Source organism: Eriocheir sinensis, chromosome 17 (assembly GCF_024679095.1).
Source record: "Eriocheir sinensis breed Jianghai 21 chromosome 17, ASM2467909v1, whole genome shotgun sequence".
Taxonomy (NCBI): Eukaryota; Metazoa; Arthropoda; class Malacostraca; order Decapoda; family Varunidae; genus Eriocheir; species Eriocheir sinensis.
In genome coordinates, this window is record NC_066525.1 from 10,413,388 (window position 1) to 10,434,184 (window position 20,797).

General features: G+C 42.1%; 1 protein-coding gene across 6 annotated transcripts in view; it reads right to left on the bottom strand.

Annotated features, from left to right (window-relative positions):
* Window positions 1–20,797, bottom strand: part of LOC126999934 (SAP30-binding protein-like) — an 87,591-nt gene that overhangs the window by 10,873 nt on the left and 55,921 nt on the right. For 5 of the 6 annotated variants that reach the window (XM_050863105.1, XM_050863108.1, XM_050863102.1 and 2 more), the window contains exon 2: window positions 644–841. In XM_050863105.1, the coding sequence (XP_050719062.1) occupies window positions 644–841 (198 nt within the window). Of the gene's footprint in view, window positions 1–643; window positions 842–3,098; window positions 3,246–20,797 lie in introns of those variants that run through there. The other variant, XM_050863106.1, reaches the window with a different exon arrangement.

Here is a 20,797-nt window from a genome sequence, read left to right on the forward strand (position 1 = left end):
ATCCTTGGAAGAAAAAAGAGAAGTGTTCAAGGCAATGATGGGAAAAGGCAGAACTGATTGAGATTTGTTTATACAAGATAGTGTACCTCGCCTCTTTTTCTGCACGCCACAACTAGATAAACACACATAATGGATGGACAGTGCCCTGTATCTAGAGATTATATACAGTGGATGAGGGTGAGAGAAAAAGGTATAGGAAGTACAAAAATAGGTAGTTTAGTCACATGCATAGATCTGAGGAGGGCAACACAGCTAAGGGGAAAGTGGAGGAGGGTATATATGGTGGATGTGAAGGATCAGCCCCTGTAAATTGCAAGGACAGTAAGATGATTAAAGAGATACAAGAGAATGAAAGATGTGGGCATTGTACGATGGAAAAGTGTCCTAAAAATGGTAAGAATTTTGAAATATTTGTGATCCTAAAAATGGGCACTCAACCTGAAAACTAGTAGCTATATAAATATTTGCCAAGGCCATTTTTCTGAGGGAGCTTAGAGGAGAAGGCAGCAAAATAGATGGAATAGATAAACTCATGAGTATTTCCATAACAGATGACCAATGAAACAATGATTTTTCTTCTATAAGTATTTGTAAAGGAAAAGAAGAAGAGAAAATAGGTGAAAAATAAGAGCAAATTAGTTACCTTCTTCTGTGGTGTTCCTGAGCCTACAGATTCGCCACTGAAAGGTGTTCCACGTCGACTTCCTTCATCGCGCAGCTCTGTCACTCGGGTGCCACCAACAGGTGTGGATTTGTGAGAAGTATCGTCACTGAGCCTATCATTATCTTCACCCTCAGAATCAGTATAGTTGGCAGTAAGCTGTCCAAGAGACATTTTGATCTGTAATGAAAACCACACAAATAAATTATTCTATATCTTGGCTTTAATTTTCAAGAATACATAACTAGGCTTACATAACAATTTCCCATTTCATAAATTTCAATACAGCAGTGCACTGAGCTTCACCCTTAACCCTTAGAGTACGGGTGGCGATATATTTCTCTGGATGGTGTGCACAGGGAAAATTTAGATATTTAAAAGAGGTGGAAATGGTGTCTTTCTTTCCAATAATTGTATATTCATATAGCATATATGGTGGTGTACAAAAACCTCTCTCCTAATAATAATAAAGAAGTTATGACAGCCTCTCTCTCTCTCTCTCTCTCTCTCTCTCTCTCTCTCTCTCTCTCTCTCTCTCTCTCTCTCTCTCTCTCTCTCTCTCTCTCTCTCTCCTCTGTCAATGTCACTACCATTGCAGTCATCAGAGTCACTGTCACTTTGATTTGCCCGCGCTCTACTTCCGCCCGGAGCAGAGGAACTGCTTGACGCGTCACGAGACATGCCAGATGTATTCCGAACAAAAGTGGAAAATGATCTGTGGCCTTTGGTAGGCCGCGCACTGGAGACGAATGAGTGTGTACAGATGCCAGATGCCTCCACCATTCTTCTGAGTCAAGAACTGGTGGTATATTTGAAACGTAGGGAGCGTAGAGTGTGATGATTATATATATGATCCCCATACGGGTGGGGCGTGTGGTAGCGCACTTATATATATGATCGCCGTAATCTATGGGTTAACTGGTACCACAAAAACAGTGAAAATCTGAATCAGCTAAAGCTAGGACAGTGATACATGGATGACCTTTCCCTATGAGCCATGCTAGAGTAAACCGTCAGGCAAAGAACCGAAAGGTCTCACCAACCAATGCGCCAGCCTATCCAAGCTATTCAAACAACAAAACATAATCCAATAAGACATAGGCTGGAAGGTGCATTGGGAATTCATTTCATATGGTCAGGGATAATAGTCGTAATGGGATATGGGAAAAAGGTTATTGGTTTTTCTATCAGGAAACTTGCCCAAATACCTTTTTGTCAATTATATTTTTCTGAAGAAACCTAAAATCAAAACGAAACATACACAGTATCCAATAACAAAATGTGAGAAAGGTAGACTGAGGTGTTAATTGGAGTGATTGTGAGAGGGATATTTGATATTGATATGTGTGGATGCTGGGCCCTACTGCTGCTGCCACATAATCACTTTCCTTAGTCTTACCAGTCATATTTGGAGATCCTGGATATTAATTTCGGTAAAGATTTGTTTTAGGACCGTGCCAGTATCTCATTATCTACCTTATGAAACATCACTATCTCTTCATATATCTTTTCTACAAACCTTCAACAGTCATGGAAATGCTTTGAAAATCCAATTCAAGGACTTTTTTTTACTCTTGAAAATAGGGAATAATGTTTACGAAAGCGCGTCGCCTCCTCTGGCGGCGGCCGCGGCGACGCTGCAGCTGCCGCAGCCGCAAAATAGCTCGCAGAGGGTTTAGGGTCGGGGAGCATATTTAAACTACTCCAACCGAACTTTACGACCTACTAACCGGGGGGCTGCGCCCCCCTCGACCCCCCCCATATATATATGCGACTTATTTCAGCGAGGAGGTATTTCTCGCAACACTGGCTGCACCGTCGCCAGAGGAGGTGACGCGCTTCTGTAAACATTATCCCCTATTTTCAAGAGTAAAAAAAAAGTCCTTGCATTGGATTTTCAAAGCGTTTCCATGACTGTTGAAGATTTGTAGAAAAGATAGGTGAAGAGCTACTGATGTTTCATAACGTAGGTAATGAGATACTGGCACGGTCTTAAAACAAATCTTAACCTTAATTTCCTCTTCACAACTAGAACCCTCTCCCCTATCATCAAAGTAGTAAGTAGCCATTACAGCAAGAAAACAATTTGGAGACACGGGAGGCAGCACAAAGTAAGCACGCCAATGTTTGATATAGTGTGGCGACGGCCTGATGAGCGAGCCTCCCATAACCCATTCAGCGAATGGGGTACCTCTTTGGCCGACTCGGTAAGGAGTGGCTCTCCCGTCACGCTGGTCGCGGGTTCAATCCCAGGCAGCCGGGGAATACCCTCTCCTTGTTGTGATTAATTTCTCGTGTGTTTCGATACACGCAGAGGACGTGTGGGGCCAAGAGAGTAATAGAAAAAGAGAATAGAAAATCTCTTCATTAAAGTTATATCTCCACGACCTGCTAGCACGCCACTGTAAGGTTTAGAACAGACAGAACCCCGCACTACCTGGCTAATGGTGTCCCCACTGGCTGCCAGCACGCCACTGTGTTTGTTTACGTCGAGCTTCGGTGGCGGCGGCGTGGCCTTGGGCTTGGCTGTGAGGTCCCTGCTGATTGTCGGCCTTTGCAACATCTCCGTAGTAGTAAGAAGTTTGAGACGAAATGAGGAATGTCGGTACAGATGTCGTTATTTTATACAAGGATGAACGGGTAAACATGAGAGGGTGGAGGGAGGAAGCTCAATTCGTCAGATCCTGGGTCACGTACTAGGAGAGTCAGGTCACCTCCCCTGTGTTGGGCGCCATTATTGGCCCTTGGAGCACCGCGCCGACTTTGAACTGACGTAATAAAAACATAATTTTACCTATTTTGGAAGCGGATTCGGCTGCTTTTTAATGTAACAATGCCTTGCTGCCTAGCCTTCGGCTGTAGCAAAATGCCACAAAGGGGACACAAAGTGTATGATTTAACTGCAAGGCCGCTGAGAAGACAGAGGTGTGCTAATTTAAGTCAGTCGTCTTGGGAGGAAACTATCGGTTATGACAGCAAAACACACACACCTGCGTCCCTCCCTGCAGGCAAGGGTCAGGCGATGAAGGGATATGTAGGTATTAGAAAGACTTCCCCCATCTGTTGCCGATAATGTTTTACAGCGATAAGTATTGTTAAATCCATCCATCACAGCAGCAACACTCAAAGAGCGCTGTTGTGCGAAATCCACAGCCTACACAATAAGTAGACAGATCGCGCGGTATGGTTATTCATCCATGAGCTCTTGCATTTCTCATGAGTAAATCATTTCATTGTCTAACACCGTGAGTCGGTAGGACGCAACAGATAACTAGTGTTGTAAAGTGTATTATCTTGAGGGTGCGAAACCTCGAAGTGGTGCCTTATCCCATGTATGATTATTTATCCAGGAGTTAATGTATATTCTGTGATGGGGTTGTTTACTCGGTGTCGTCCGCGGCTGGTGGGCGCTAAGGTTCCTCGTGTACCCACCCCAATATTGACTCGTCAGTCGAGAGCTCATTCTGTTGTCGGGAAACAAACAAATAAATGTATAATGTCCTGCTTATAAACATTTCCTTGTCTCCTTTGGTGTTGACCTTGACGTGAGTGTTGTCCAGACGGCCGTGTTGGTTTGACTCACCGCCCTCCACATCTCCGCCCGTCCACGCTACCCCTCTAGAGCTCCAGGAAACCCTCCCCTGGGTCACACACACACACACACACACACACACACACACAGACGGCAAGCATGAGGTAATTACTACCAAAAGTATCCTAAGGTAGGCTCACTGCATATGACAAGTATGTATGACAAGTATGCCTTGCCGTTTATCCGTAGGTGTACTGCACAGGGAACAGGCAATATAAATTAGCTGTTATGTGCACTCCACGATAGCTGGAAGTATACTAAACTTCGATAGAACTGTTCTGATCGAGGTCAGGTGAGAATAATGAGGACAAGTGAATTCAGCGTTCCCCAGCTTTCCGTCCGTCCCATAATTACAGGTGCTTTATTGGTGTTTTTGTAGTCAGGTGTTTATGAGGTCATATGGTGTTGGCATGGGTTGTGACTGAGTAAATCTGTAATACAATCTTTATATTTCGGAGTAGTGGTTTATTGAACAGGTAATAGTAATAATGCTATTTTTAAACTTGGGGTAAAAATAAATCATAGGATTTCTTGGGAAAACAGCCAACTATTGTATAAATGTAATGATTTCAAAAGACGTCATGTTACTGATGCAATGTGTATTAAGAAACAACAATTTTAAATTAAGCAGAGGTATACTCTCAAGTTAGATCCAGTAATGAGGTCAGTGGTTAACAGGTCTCTTCCCATTCTTTTAATCCCCCCGTCTGTCCAATGCAGCGTGGGGTGACCTGACTCTCCCACTACGTGACCTGTCAGATAGGGGTTTGCCCCCTCGCCCCCCCTCTCAAGTTTACCCGTTTGTTTTTGTATAAAATGAGGTCAGCACTCACTTTCCTCTAGACTTGGGTTCGAGTACATTGTGTACTCGCGTCCAGATGCGAGTACTTTTGTAATGTACTCCAATGCAAGTCCTTTTTACTTTTTTGCCCTGAGTCACCTCATACCTCAGTGTCACCTCACCCCAGGGCCCAGGCTACCCGGCCTCACCAAGGTTAGGACACACCTTTGTTAAACTATAACCCTGACCTCACCTTCACCCATGCAGGTCGTCAAACACAACACCAGCCACACGTTTGCATTTTTTTGTTGTACTCGAATGAACTCGAGCATACTTGCAAAATGTCGAGTAGCCTACGTGGAGTTCAAGTACAAGAACAAGATATTGTGTACTGAAGTGCGAGTACGAATATACGTACTTAGACCCAAATCTGCTTTCCTCACTTTCTCTCCTGCTTCTTACCACTGGATATGTTGAGTTACATCTTTCTTCTGCCTGTGTGCATGGGTATTATTCACAATAAACTTTTTTTTATACATGGCTGGGGTTTTGTCCTATGTCCTTTTGTCCTTGTCATGGAGCCGTGCGTGTGCGGTGTGCGTGTGTGTGGTGTGGTGTGGTGTGGTGTGGTGTGTGTGTGTGTGTGTGTGTAATCATGCATTAGCATTGATATGATGGACGAGAGAACGAGGGAAGTTTGGGAAGATGAAACCCTGTCATAAAGAGTAAAAAACACGGACAAAATATAACAGAAGAGGGGAACACCAGGAATAAACAAACGAGGAAGACGTCTCAGGTAATGAAGGAGAAAAGAAGACTTAACAAAAGGCTATAAGTGATGGAGATGAAAGGAAAGGGATGGAAAGGTGAAACGTATTAGAACCCGGGTGACGGAAGATGGAACTGAGGAGATCAACGACGGGAGGGGAGAAGGAAGAGGAGGAGGAGGATGAGGAGGAGGAGGAGGAGGAAGGTCAGGAATGTCGACTGGCAAGTTCAGTACGTGACCAAGTCTACACCTGGGTCATTTTGACACCTCTTGAGATTAGATCCTAAGGGCGAGGCGCGGCTGAAGCGAGACAGCGTATTGGAAGGTGCCGAGGAGGAGGAAATATAAAAATATGTAGATTCAAAACCAGGCAGACCGCCTTAGTGATTCAATCAACCCGTCAGACACTTAATATATTATTAAACATGAATGTAAATTCTAACCTTATTGTATCAATTTCCTATACGAAATTAAAAGATATTAAAATTTAAGAACTTTCAATTTGGGCAGCGTGGGGGGGGGTGGGGGGGGCGCATGAGCCAAGTAAGATGGCGCCACTATGGCCACTATAAACATTTGCCTGCGCTACAATGGGCTAGACCCCACCAAGAAAGCCTACCGGCGCCACAGGCGAACATGTAAAAAAAAAAAAAAAAAAAAAAAAAAAATGTACCTGATGAATTAGAAATAGGCTTAGAATGTATTGATGGAGTGAGTGAAAGTATCAAGGGGTTATAATTGATAAGCTAAGGGGCTTTGAAAATAACTTGTCAATGAAAAAATGTCCAAGGTCTTCATTTTGACAACTTGACAACTCGAGGGATTGTTTTGTAAGTCACTGGTAGAATCATGAATCAGTTTCTCCATAATTATTTGTTACGGTCGTTTAACCTAAAAGGATAAGACGTAAGTTGAACAAAATCGCTGAGTCGGAGCGTAAACTTGATGTTGAGGCTGTTTAAAATAAGCCTGAACTTAAGCCAGTTGATAAGATAATGAACGATGTAAATCATCTTCTCCATGCAAGTTGTTTTTTGAGATCAAGCAGAAGACTGTTTCTCTAAAATTATAAGAGATAGCTACACGGATTCATTCATACCAAAAAGTATGAAATTTTATAATTATGTATTATCATGGGGATGCAAGTGCAGCAGTGACTATTTGCCGACTTCCAGATAACGTCAATCGGCAATAGTTAACTATTATAAATTCAAGAGATGTTTTGAAACGATGTGATCTTATTATTTTTGTTTACTGAGACAAACTGAAACATATCTCTTTTTTTTACTGGGCTCTGTATTTATGGCGCTTTGGGTTTTTATTGTGCTTTATGATTCGTTGTCCTTGTTGTTCTTACTATAATATTCTTTTTCTTTTTGTTTTTACTTACTGTCTGTGCCAAGAAAAATCTCTGATTGTAGCTATCTGTATACAGGTGAACAATAAATACTTTCATCTCATTTTGTTATCACTTTTCAATCACATTACCATCAGGCGTAGGAGACCCCATGTCGATGCTGCAGCTGGCTTTGTCTCTCCCATTTCTTCCTGTTTTTTGCCAATCTCCAGCCATCTCCATCGATCGATGCCATCTCCCGTGAGCCATGAGTGTCCGTATGCGACGATATTATGGAGGGTTCAAGTAGCGCACCCGCGAGTTATCTTGTCGCTATCTTAACTTAGGAGGGGAGCCTGAGCAACGAACGAGATACTACAGAAAAGGGCGTGAGGTTTCCCGCTGCTTCAAGTTCCCTCACGGTAGTGTGGGAGGTGTCCTGAAGGCTGGGAGGGGAAGCAGGGATGAGAAAATAAAAAGTGTGGGGAAAAGGGAAAGGGAAAAGGAAACGAGAGAGAGAGAGAGAGAGAGAAGGGGGGGGGGGATTTCTGCCTCCTGCACCCATCCTTTTAAAACACGACTTCCCCGGCCATGGCACGTCACGCCCAAGCCTTCCATGACGATTTTCTCTCTCTCTCTCTCTCTCTCTCTCTCTCTCTCTCTCTCTCTCTCTCTCTCTCTCCCACCCCTCCCTGCGGTGTAAGCAATGCTTGACCGGTCAAGCGATGACCAGTAAGCTGGGGGTCGAGAGGGTCTTGATAGGGCCGGCAGGGGCTGGGTGGGCTACTGACAGGCCTGGTGGGGCGGTAGGGCTAGGCGAGGCAGGAGCAGACTGGTTGCCTCGGTTCTTAAATGGTCACAAGTTCCGTGGAGAAAGTCCATCTTTTACCACAAGTCTCACGCCTCACCTCCTTAATGACTCACTGACCGACTCTTCATCAGACTCCACTAACTTCCTTTCACGACTTCTCTCTCGCCCAACTCCACGCATGGCTGGTAGGGTGGCTGGATTGCTGCCTGGCTGTCTGTTTGGATGGCGGAGATGTTTTCTGTAATGCTGTCTACTTAACTTACAATATGGCGGACCACTTATGCATCAGTCACCTTGATTTCTACTCTTTTTCTTTATGGTAACTACCTATTAATGCGCTTGACTTTTCCGTCTCTAACCCTTCATCATAGAGCATCCTCACACTTCTCAACTAACCACCTCTACCTTGCAAAATTAACGTTCAAATCTTTATTTCACACAGAACATTCTCACACTTCTCAGATTTTCCTTTATACCTTTCCTAATCCACATCCGCACCACCTTCCGCCCTTTTCCTCATCCTCATTTCCTCATCATTCAATTACGTACTCGTCTCCGTCCACACGTAATCTCAACACATTCTTCATACGAGGTAATTCATTCTCTCTAGCTTTCCTCCTCTTGCTTCTCCTCATTACCCTCCTGTTACTGCTCCTTTTCCTTTTCCTGCCTATCATACCGGTACTTCTTTTTCTATTGCTTTTCCTTCCCTTCTGATCTCATTTCTCCTACTCTTCCGTGTGTGACTTTTCTTCCCTGCCTTTTTGGTTTCCTTCTCTTCTTGCTTGTTACCCTCATCTTCATATTGTCCATCCTCCTCCTACTTGTTCTTCTACTGTTTGCCTTCCTCTTCATACTTTTTATTCTACTGCTCCTCTCCCCCTTCTTGTCTCCTTCCTCATACTCTTCCCTGTGTGACTCTTCTTCCTCCACCTGTTTTCGCTCCTTCTCTTCTTGCTTGTCCTTATCTTTTTCTCATTTTTCATACTTCTCCTATTTATCATCCTACTGTTGTCTTCCTTTTGCCTGTCTTCCTACTCCTTTTTCCTCCTGCTCCTCTTGGTCCTCCTCCTCCTTCTCTTCCTTCTCCCTTTTTCCTGCCAGATGCAACTCACCCTCCTAACGGCGCTCACCGCTGGACACCGACCCTTAGCTGGGCCTGATGCGGGTGGTCGTGGTCGCCGCTCCCGCCGCTGAGATAAAAGGCCAAACACAGTGACCTGCAGAACTCCCTTCCCTTCCTTTCCCACCTCTACCATTCCTGTAACTCTCCTTTCCCTTCCGATACCATTTCCTTCTCCTTTTTCCTATCCCTTACCTCGCCCCTTTTTATTCCTCTCCTCTTTCCATTATCTTTTCTTCCTCTCCCTTCCCTTCCAATGCATTATACTTATTTCGCTACCCTACCTGCGCCTCTCCTTTCCTTCCCTTCCTTTCCCTTACTTTACACATCTCCATTTTTTCATTATTATATTCCCTTCCGCTTCTTTCTATTCTTATCCTTATCCTATTCCTCTTACCTTATCTCTCCTCTCTACACTTTTTTTTTCTCTATCCTTTCTCAAACCATTCCTTGTCCTACCATAGCTCTACTCTTCACACTCTATTTTTTTTCTCTTTCCTCCCTCACACTATCTTCCATTTCTATCCCTTTCCTTTCCTGACATACTTTTTTCATCCTTTCCCTTCCTTAACTTATCCTCTTCCTTCCTATGGTGCCATGACCGTACAACCAAATCAATCAACCAATCAATTTAATCCTTCCCTTTCCTTACCCCCCCTTCTTTTCTTTCCACACACTGCCTTCCGTCTCTTACTGTCTTTCCCTCTCCTCCCTTCCATTATCTTCTCCTGGCTATCCCTTCCCTTCCCTTCCAATAATATATTTCCTTTATTTTTTTGTTCCAGCTCTTCCGCAACTACGGTGACCTATTTTCCTTTCCTTCCTTTTGTAATCTTACCTCTGCTTCCCATACTCCATTTTCTTCTCTTTTCCTCTAATCCTTTTTGTTAATCCTCTAATCCTTGCACTAAGCTGGTAACAGCCCTTGATTCAATTTCACGAAGTAGTTTCTGATTTGAAAGTCATTCCAGCGATACCCCATGTGCCTGCGCAGGCACTTGGTACCAAGAGCATCGACACGTCTCTCCAAGTCTCTATTCAGTGTCTGTGTCTCACAGCCATACAGTAAGACAGGGAGCACTATATTAGAACCTTTCTCCGCTTGCATAGATATCGACTACGCCGTGTTGACGAGTCCATAACACCGAGAGCCTAACCAAAAAAACGAACGCACAAAGAAGGGGAAAGCGTAATGTCATGTCGTAAGTACGTCCTGTCGTAAAATTAGAAAAAATAGAGAAGCTAACATTTGCAATTTTATACAGGCCCATTACCATCAGTAGATCCCGTACCTTGAATCCACCTCATTCTTGCTTGCATATTTTTGGTGAACGGGCACATAGGCCAGTCCGACCCTGGGAGGTAGTGTGGTTTGGTTGGAGGGAGGGAAGGACAGAGTTAAGTGCGTCACAAAAAAAGAGTTGAGCAAGCTTCCTACTTAGCCGAGTACACCTGAAGTAGAGGCTGCAGGAGTGGCTCGCAGCGGTCAGTGATTAGTTGGACGTGAAGGATTGTGTCGCGCTGATTGTTTTTATGATAGTGCTTGCTTCTGAGGTCCGGGTGAATGCCTGTTTTCTCTTAATGGGAAGGGAGCTCCTTTTTGTTTTCATTTGTCATTTATTATTATTATTATTACTATTATTATTATTATTATTATTATTATCATTATTATTATTATTATTATTATTATTATTATTATTATTATTATTATTATTATTATTATTATTATTATTATTATTATTATTATTATCATTGCTATTATTAGATCTTATTTCAATTTCCTATTTCTTCTTCATGTTCTTCTTGCTCTTTTTATTCATGGTCTTGTTCTTATTTTTGTTCTCGTTTTTTCTTTTGTTTGTTTATTTGTTTCTTCTTCTTCTTCTTCTTCTTCTTCTTCTTCTTCTTCTTCTTCTTCTTCTTCTTCTTCTTCTTCTTCTTCTTCTTCTTCGTCGTCGTCGTCGTCGTCGTCGTCGTCGTCTTCTAGAGACGACTACACATTTTTTGCTAATATTTTTTTTTATAATTCACTGCTTCTTCCTAATATATTTTTTACTTTTTACGAACCCACTTATAATTAGTTTAATTTTGGTGAACCGAGACACACTAACGACGGAATGCAAGGTCGTGCCCCACGGCTGTGCGTCTGCCGGGCATGGCGGGTAATGGTCCGTGTCAGGCCGAGGCCACTGCTCAATAGAACACTCAGAGCCTCGGTGACAGTTTGCCAGGTTAGAGGGAAAGCCAGATTCGATTATCAAATAAATGCAGACTCATCGTAAACCACGTAAAGGTTGGTTGCTCAGAAGTAGGGTCTACATGTAAAGATTCCAGTTACCACATAGCTAAAATACCCTCATGGCTACTTAATGATATTGCCATATTTCAAATGGATAATTTTAAAATAAAGCACAAACAATAAATAAATACTGAATAACAGCCGAAAAAGAGTAACCAAAAAGTCTAACATTGAAGCTGCTACTCATTTATAATATTTGTTTGTTCTTTAGTGTACAAAGATTATGAGATGTGTATACGCTTTCATTCTGCTCTATTGAGATTAATATATATTCTTATGTGAAAAAAAAAAAAAGTGGCGCAGTGCGACGTTGCAAGTCACTCTAAAATATGATGAAGTGACATGTTATATATTTTTTTTAAAGGTTCACACCGCTCCTCTTGGCGGGGAGAGGTTGTCGTGTTTCCTGAGCTATCTATTATTTACTGCCACATGTTTAGCCTTATGCCAAGAGCAGTTTCATATCATACTGTTTTATAAAAAAAATATCCCTCCAATAGAAATGCATGTACGTACATCAGGTAGTGCTAGGCTGCGAGAAGAAAGGGTCTGGCAAACGAATATGTCAGTGCTTCAACAGAGCCAAAGTTTTTATCAGGAGAATTACGGGGTGGTCATGACGAAAAGCATAATTTGCAATCGACGCGAAAGTTAGGTAACATTGGGAGCATATGCTGTAGCTGCGCGTGGCGGCGGTGCTCATTTCCGTCCCGATGGCCCTTTGAGCCTGTGGTATGAGAACACTTAACCCGACAAAGGGCCAGTGTAACATTCAGGTTTCCAGTCTACCTAGTCCAGATATCCCCAGCACTCATTTATCGACTATCGTGAAAGGAAGGCTGAACAACCCGGTGGGCTACAAGCTGACTGCCCAGGCTGAGATTCAAACCAAGGCCCGCAGATCCGGCAGCGACGCTAAGCACTGCACCGCGGAGGCGTATCATTCGACACTGAAAGTTTGCATTTGTCGTGCATATATGTTCGTACGTTTGTATATATCGATATCATATATATATATATATATATATATATATATATATATATATATATATATATATATATATATATATATATATATATATATATATATATATATATATATATATATATATATATATATATATATATATATATATATATATATCAAACTCGTTAGATCTTTTAGTGATCCTCATTTTTGCCTGAGTGTTTTGTGGTACTCACTGATGTTCCCCATGACAGCATCCACAACTGATAATAGGGTTGAGAAACAGAATGCGGATAAGACTTGAATCGGTAACACCGTGTTTGCAACGCTTCCATGCTCACATCATACTGTTAGAACATGAATATCTCTCTCTCTCTCTCTCTCTCTCTCTCTCTCTCTATATATATATGCTTACATGCAAGTATGCGTTCATGTTCTGGCTCATTACCATATCTATTTGAAAGTCTGTAAAGTTCCTGCTGTGATGCAGTGTCTCGAGAAACGGATGCAGCCCAATAAATAAAAATGTGGCGACGTGACAACTATCAACCAAAAAGATCAATCAACCGTTTTTTGTTGCAGTTCTTTGGGGTGTCAGTTATTTGTGCACACACACACACACACACACACACACACACACACACACACACACACACACACACACACACACACACACTTAATTATCATTCTCAATCGAAACCCACGTTGGGGTCAAGTAGCCGCTGGGCCATTAGGTACCTGGTGATCACGGTGGCCAGGTTAAGAGGGAGCAGGGTATGGTGTGTGTGTGTGTGTGTGTGTGTGTGTGTGTGTGTGTCCCGCCCCCCGTCCACGGAAATAGAGCCGTACCTACAGCATCTATAATTACCTGTAATTAATTATGGTCTAGATGGGAATTATTGTGGCCAGTGATAGGATGCCGGCTGGATTTATATCTCTCGTTTCCTGGAGCGGAGTGGGAATGTTGCGGCGGTCGTGGTCCCTGCCGGCCGTGGAGGGGCCAAAAGTATACACCAAACATTAAATTATGAAAACCGTGCCGTTTATCGAACAATAAAACCCGATTTTTTGTTACCCTCAGAAGTACCAAACGGTGCCGTTTCCAATTGGTTCGTGGCTCCGGGATATGATTGCATAATGGTTTGTGGCGTGTGGAAGAGGCGCTCGAGACGCCCACTCCATACCTCTTGCCTCCTGCTCGTTCCCCTGGCCCACTGCCTCCTCATCCTGTTATCATTCCATAGAGGGGGAAGATTTGCCTCGCTTAGGGCGGCCTCCCACAGTCCATTGGGAGAAAGGACACATAAGCTGTATTTTTCTGGCCTTCAGCCCCTAGACGTTTAGTGTTTTGCAACCGAGGAAACGTTAATGAGAGGAACACACGAAGAGGAGCGGCGGCGACGCGGGGATCTTCGTGCTGAGTGGAGTTTTTTTTGTTTTCGTGTGCATACCTGTGTGTGTGTGTGTGTGTGTGTGTGTGTGTGTGTGTGTGTGTGTGTGTGTGTGTGTGTGTGTACCTACTTTTCTTACCGTTGGTCAACATTTTTTGTCAATGTGAATGATCATATTATCTATCATCTATATCATCAATCATCATCAATCATCTATATCATCTATATCAACACTTTTGTTGATTTACTCTTTCAGTCGATGCATATACATTCTTTTCAATGCAGCGATTACCTTATGGACTTACGTTTTGAACACACACACACACACACACACACACACACACACACACACACACACACACACACACTACACACACACACACACACACACACACACACACACACACACACACACACACACACACACACACACACACACACACACACACACACACACACACACACACACACACACACACACACACACACACACACACACACACACACACACACACACACACACACACACACACACACACACATTTATACACACAAACACACACACACACACACACACACACACACACACACACACACACACACACACACACACACACACACACACACACACACACACACACACACACACACACACACACACACACACACACACACACACACACACACACACACACATACATTTATACACACAAAACACACACACACACACACACACACACACACACACACACACACACACACACACACACACACACACAAACACACACTAAGGTGACCAGATTTCTGAGACAAAATCCGGTTCAGAGGCGTAAAAACCTCCAAAACATGTAGTGTTTTTGTCATTGAAAAACTAAAATGGGGACACTGCCCTTACCATTCATGAAGCAGCATTCAAAAGTTTCTCTCACCCTATTTATCCTAAATTGCAAAGGAATTGAATAAAACTTCAATTGATTAACAATTTGTATGTTCTTGGAAGGCAGTCTCGCAAATTATGCCGTGCAAAGCTGTTTATCATTTCCTTAGTTATATACACTGTACACTACAGTGCGAGTAGTACGGTGCGCAACTATACGTATAGTTTGGTCAACATTTTCGTTTTATTTTTTTTCCATTTTTTCCTTTATTCGAATTTCGGATCTTTCAGTCACAGTGAAAACCGGGGACATTTCCGGGGACAGCAGTAGCCGGGGACAGGTCACTGAAAACGGGGACTGTCCCCGGAAACCGGGGACGTCTGGTCACCCTAAAACACACACACTTATACACACAAAAAAAGACAAACACACACACACACACACACACACACACACACACACACACACACACACACACACACACACACACACACACACTTGTGAGTGTAAGAATACATCTTCAAAACATACAAAATTAAAATTATCAACATATACCAAGAAACGTGTTGCAAAGAAAAACTAAACAGAAAAAGTAGTTGCGTAAATACTTAACGTAATCACAAAAAGTAAATTAACAAATTGTATAAAGCATGTTTCTCTAAATTGATAAATTATGTATAAGTGCATAAATCTTTATATATAAGAATAATACATAGTAATAAGTATATAGAGAGTAAGTAAATATATAAAAAAAAGTATAACTGAACGTTTAGATAACAATCAAACATCATTAATAAAATAAAAATAATATAACGCCCAGTATTTATAATAATTCCACAACTCGCTTAACAAGAAGAGATTCAGTTTCGGGGAAAAGAGAAAGCAAAGGAAAGGGAGTTCATGAAGGTTGATAAGGTGGACAAAGAATGAGTGTATATTTATGTGCTGAAGGCTTCCCAGAGGGTCAAAGGCAGAGGAGGAGAGGAGGAGGAGGAGGCTAGGGGTGGAGGACGAGCATAAGCAGTAAGAGTAGGATTTGGAGGAGGAGGAGGAGGAGGAGGGGGAAGAAAGAGGAGAAAGGGGAAATGGAGGAGGATGAAGAGGAGAAAGAGAATGGGGAATAAAAGAGGAAAGAGGAAGATGGCACAGAGGAGGCGGAGGAGGAGGCAGAGTAAAATGAGCTGAAGAATGGTGATGATTATAATGATGATGAAAAAAAGAAAAGTTGGGGGAGAAGGAGTGGGGAAGGAGGAGGAGGAGAAGGAGGAGTAGAAAGGATAGAAGGAGAATGACGAGGGAGGGGGGAAGGAGAGGGAAGAAGAGGGTTCGTGTGTGTCACCTAGGGACATTCCGTGATACATGAGGACACACTCACAAAAGGGGCGCCGGTACCCTGCTATTAAAGAGTAAGCTACGCTAGTTAGGCGGAGACGCTCGGAGGTGGGGTGACGGCCGATGGGCGGAGATTAAAATAAAGAAACAGTAAGATGAATTGAGAGCCATGTTGTTTCCAGTGTGTTGAGAAAGAGAGAGAGAGAGAGAGAGACTGTATAGCGAGGTGTCGTTATAGTTTCGTGGCTCAAAGTTGAAGGTCACTAAAAATAAGGCGTGTGCAGGGAGGTAGGTGGTCAGTCCGTTCCTATTGATTATTATTTACCGTGTATTTCAAAGGTAAAAATGTGGTGCTTTATTTGAAGTAAGGAGGAGGAGGAGGAGGAGGAGGAGGAGGAAGGGGAAAGGCGTGTGGGTCCTGGCAAGGGTCGTGAGAAGGCGTGTTTTTTTAATAATTTATGTTTTGAAGTTATGTTTAGTCACTGTATTATTGATGTTTGTTTGTTTGTGTTTGTTTGTTTCTTTGTGTGTGTGTGTGTGTGTGTGTGTGTGTGTGTGTGTGTGTGTGTGTGTGTGTGTGTGTGTGTGTGTGTGTGTGTGTGTGTGTGTGTGTGTGTGTGTGTGTGTGTGTGATTGGCTGTTTTGTGCGGAGCAAGGACTTTTCTGCCTTAGTGTCTATCGCTACATATATCTCTTAAGTCTGTCTCTATTTGTCTCAATTTGTCTGTCTTTTTGTCTAAACCTGTTTGTATATACGCCTGTTTTATCTCCTTGCTTTTTTCCCTCTCAGTCGTGTTTGTCGATCTATCTTTCTGTCGGTCTTTCTATGTGTACTTTTATGTGACTGTTACGCGTTGTAAGTCTGTGTCTGTTTACTAGTCCCTTCACCTCATCTAAATATCTGTCCTACGTGCTGGGCAATATATTTTCACGAGAAGACCATTCCAACGGTTCCGTGATGTAGTGGCTGCCACGCTTTATTACGAATCTGCGGGTCCTGTTCGACCTTAGCAGTCGGTGTATAGCCCACACTGCTGTGTGTCCTTTTGGGCTGGTCGATAAATGGGAAGCTGAGAAAACCTGAGGAAGGTAAACTGTAGTAACCTGGTCTTTTGTCCCGGGATGATGGCTCTTACCCATCACAGACTCAAGGGCTAACTAAGGAAACGAGAATGAGTGACAACGAAATGTAGCTACAGCTTATGTCGCCAACGTTACCTTTACTTCCGTTCATATATTTATATTGAAAGAAGAAAAATCTTCCATTCATATGTAAGGGGGTACAACCACACACACACACACACACACACACACACACACACACACACACACACACACACACACACTTAATTAATCACCATATAATTGTAATTTTTCGTTGATGGCTTGCATTTCTCTTCTTTCACGGGGGCTTCATGGATCCTTGACTTTCTATATATGCAACGTGGATGACAAATCATGCAAGTTGTTTTATTTTTTAAATGTATGCTTATTTATTAGTTATATAAATATTTGCATATATGATTATTTGTTTCTTCACTGATTCGTTTTCTTTTGCCATCGTCTCATTATTAAATTGTAGCTTAGATATTTGTTGACACAAAAAAATATGAAAATAAAATCCATTCATCTGTTACTGGATACGCACACGTTAGTTTAGGTGTGTAGTGATTGGTTATATGATACAAGTTTTCAATGAAAGGTATGTTGCAAAATAGATTCAATGTGTGAATTTTGTATGTTTCCTGTTGCGAGCATCTACCAAAGGCCACAAAGCACCTTGAGAGGGATACCTGAGGACACCTACCAGGCTCTTCCCGCCAGGTGCTGCAAGGGACGTAAGTTTCGTGGCTGTGCTGCAATGCACGGTGAGGCAAGTAAAGGTTATGTGGGCGTATCATGCAGCGGTGGCGATGGAGAAGTAAGACGCGAAGAGGAGGAGGAAGAGGAGGAGGGAGAGAAGAAAACAGAGAGAAGAAGGGGAGGATGAGGATAAGGAAGAGGAGGAGTAGCAGGCGTGGGAAGAAGCAGCCCCTCAGGTGACCTTCCCGGCGACGCCTCAACGCGACGATTCGGAAACAACCTGCGGGTGGCGGCGACTTTGACCGACGCGCCAAAGAATATTAATAAAAAAGTCAGGAAAAAAAGCCAGCGAAGGCGAGCTGCGTACCAAACAGTAAGTAGATTAATCAAGTGACTCCTCCTGCTCCGTGCCTTACGTGAGTATGAGGGAGGAGGACTGGGGACGGGACGAGAGAGAAGCAGGAGTAAATGGAAGTATATATGTTAGAAATAAGAAAAAAAATACAAGAGGAGAAGGAGAAGAAGGGGAGGAGGAGAGAAAAAAGAAAAAAATGGGACGAAGAAAAGAAGAAGAGGAAAGGGAAGGGGAAGATGGAGGATGAAGCATATGGGGAAAACGAAACATCTATTTTTCGACGAATCTCTGGTGATGTGACTGCGTTCAGCAAGGGAAAAATGTTTAGATAGCTTAAAAATAACAAGAATAATGTCGGTTGTGATATCCAAATTTCTGTATTTACGAAAATCTACAGTCCAGGTTGATAGGTGGTCTTCAGGACAGCATGTGGGTATTCTTAGGCCACTCGGCGGTGATTAAAAAATCCTAGCTGTGGCGGGGGGTTAAGGGGATGTCCTCACCTATAGCGATGAAACTGACTAGAAGCACTGACGTCATCCTCAAGCTATTTCGCAAGCAAGCTATTTAACATTAGTAGACCTCATCTCAATAATGTCGGTCAGGTCTGGTCGCCATACTATGTAATACGGATATCAAGATGTTAAAATCTATGTAGAAGAGGATGATGAAAAAAATTTACGGGTAAGGAAAGTTGCTTTATGAGAATAGACTCAAACATTTAACTTTGCAGCCCTTAGAAATGTGAAGGGTGGGAGGAGACTTGACTGAAGTTTATTAATAGATGAAGTGAAGGGTCTTATGAAGGTGATATTAGCAAAGTGAGCCGGGTAGGACGTGTAGTAATTGGTTAAGCTTGGTAAACTCAGATTCAACAAAAAACACAGGCAAGGACTGGTTTACAAATAGAATGACGGATGAAAGGAACTGGCTTGGCAATCATGTTTTGAGTGCTAATACGAGAGATATACCTAAGAAAAGGTTATTTAAGTTCATGGATAGTGAGGTTAGGTTTGGTTGGGTTTATAGGAGCTATATGATATATATATATATATATATATATATATATATATATATATGTATATATATATATATATATATATATATATATATATATATATATATATATATATATATATATATATATATATATATATATATATATATATATATATATATATATATATATATATATATATATATATATATATATATATATATATATATATATATATATATATATATATATATATATATATATATATATATATATATATATATATATATATATATATATATATATATATATATATATATATATATATATATATATATATATATATATATATATATATATATATATATATATATATATATATATATATATATATATATATATATATATATATATATCTATATAAGAAAATAAAATTTTCATAGGATTCGCTTAAGTATTTTTCAGTGATTGATTTTTAGTCGCAAAATAAACATATCACGAAAAGCAAGTAGAAGATACGCCGTTATGCAATAATGTCCTAATATTCTGAGCGGAACGACAGACTGACTTGTCCTTTTAGAAAGACCGCGGAAGTGAAAAGAATTCCGATATACCTGAAACTTGAAACTTTAATTACTATGCAGCTTACGAAATCTAAGGATAAAGTCTGAGGCACAGGTGTGTAGATAAACACACAAAAATAATGTTTGACAGTAAATTGTTAAGGTTGGTGAGCTAAACACATATGGCAAGTGATTTAAAAATAACAAGGCTATTCAATAAATGTTTCGGGCTGTTTACCTTGATCATTAGGTATTTAGAGAGGACGACCACACGCACCGAGGACAAGAAAACAACAAACAAAAGGAACATGTACTGAATAAATGCAAAGGAGACTTTAAATGTCTCGAATAGTTAAAAAGCAGCACATACCGAGGAAAGCATCAACAACATAACCCGAGACGTATTCCTCGCATGTCTTGGTGAGTACAGGCAGAGGGATGAGGATGGGCAGTGCTATTAGTAGGTGTGCGAACGGTAAGGAGGTACTAGTGGTTGGGGTGGGTATGGTATTAGTAGTAGTGGTATTGATGGTCGTGGTAATAGCGAAGAGTAGGCAGCAGGGCTAGTGGTAAAATATATTAGGGTGGTATATAGTGGAGGGTAGTAGTGGTATTAGTACTGATATCTGGTAGTAGGGATGACCGGTGATGGTGATGAAGAAGGGTAGAAGGGCCAGCTGTACAGGTGAAGAGGGGGTTATGATTATGGTTATGATGATGGTTGTTGTTGTTGTAGGTGGTGGATGTCGGTGGTAGTGGGGATAGTAGTGAGGTGGGTTGTAGCGGTGGTGGTGGTGGTGGTGCCTGTGGAAATTATGGTGAAGATAATGGTGAGGGAGGTGGTAGTGGTAGTGGTGGTGGTAAGGTCAGGTGGTGGCGGTGATGGCTATGACAGCTGTGGTGGGAAGACTAGTAGCAGTGGAGGTGGAGGTGGTGAGGTGGGTGGTAGCAGTAGTGGTAGAGGTGAGGGGGGTGGTAGTGGTAGTGGTAGTGGAGGTGGTGGTGGTGGTGGTGATGATGCTTTGAATGTATGCCGGTGTGCGATGCTTCAGGACTTCGCTATCGCCTAAGTGTTCCTTCCGCCAGTGTGTGTGTGTGTGTGTGTCAGGTGTGCTGCTCATCACGTATTGGCGGCGCGT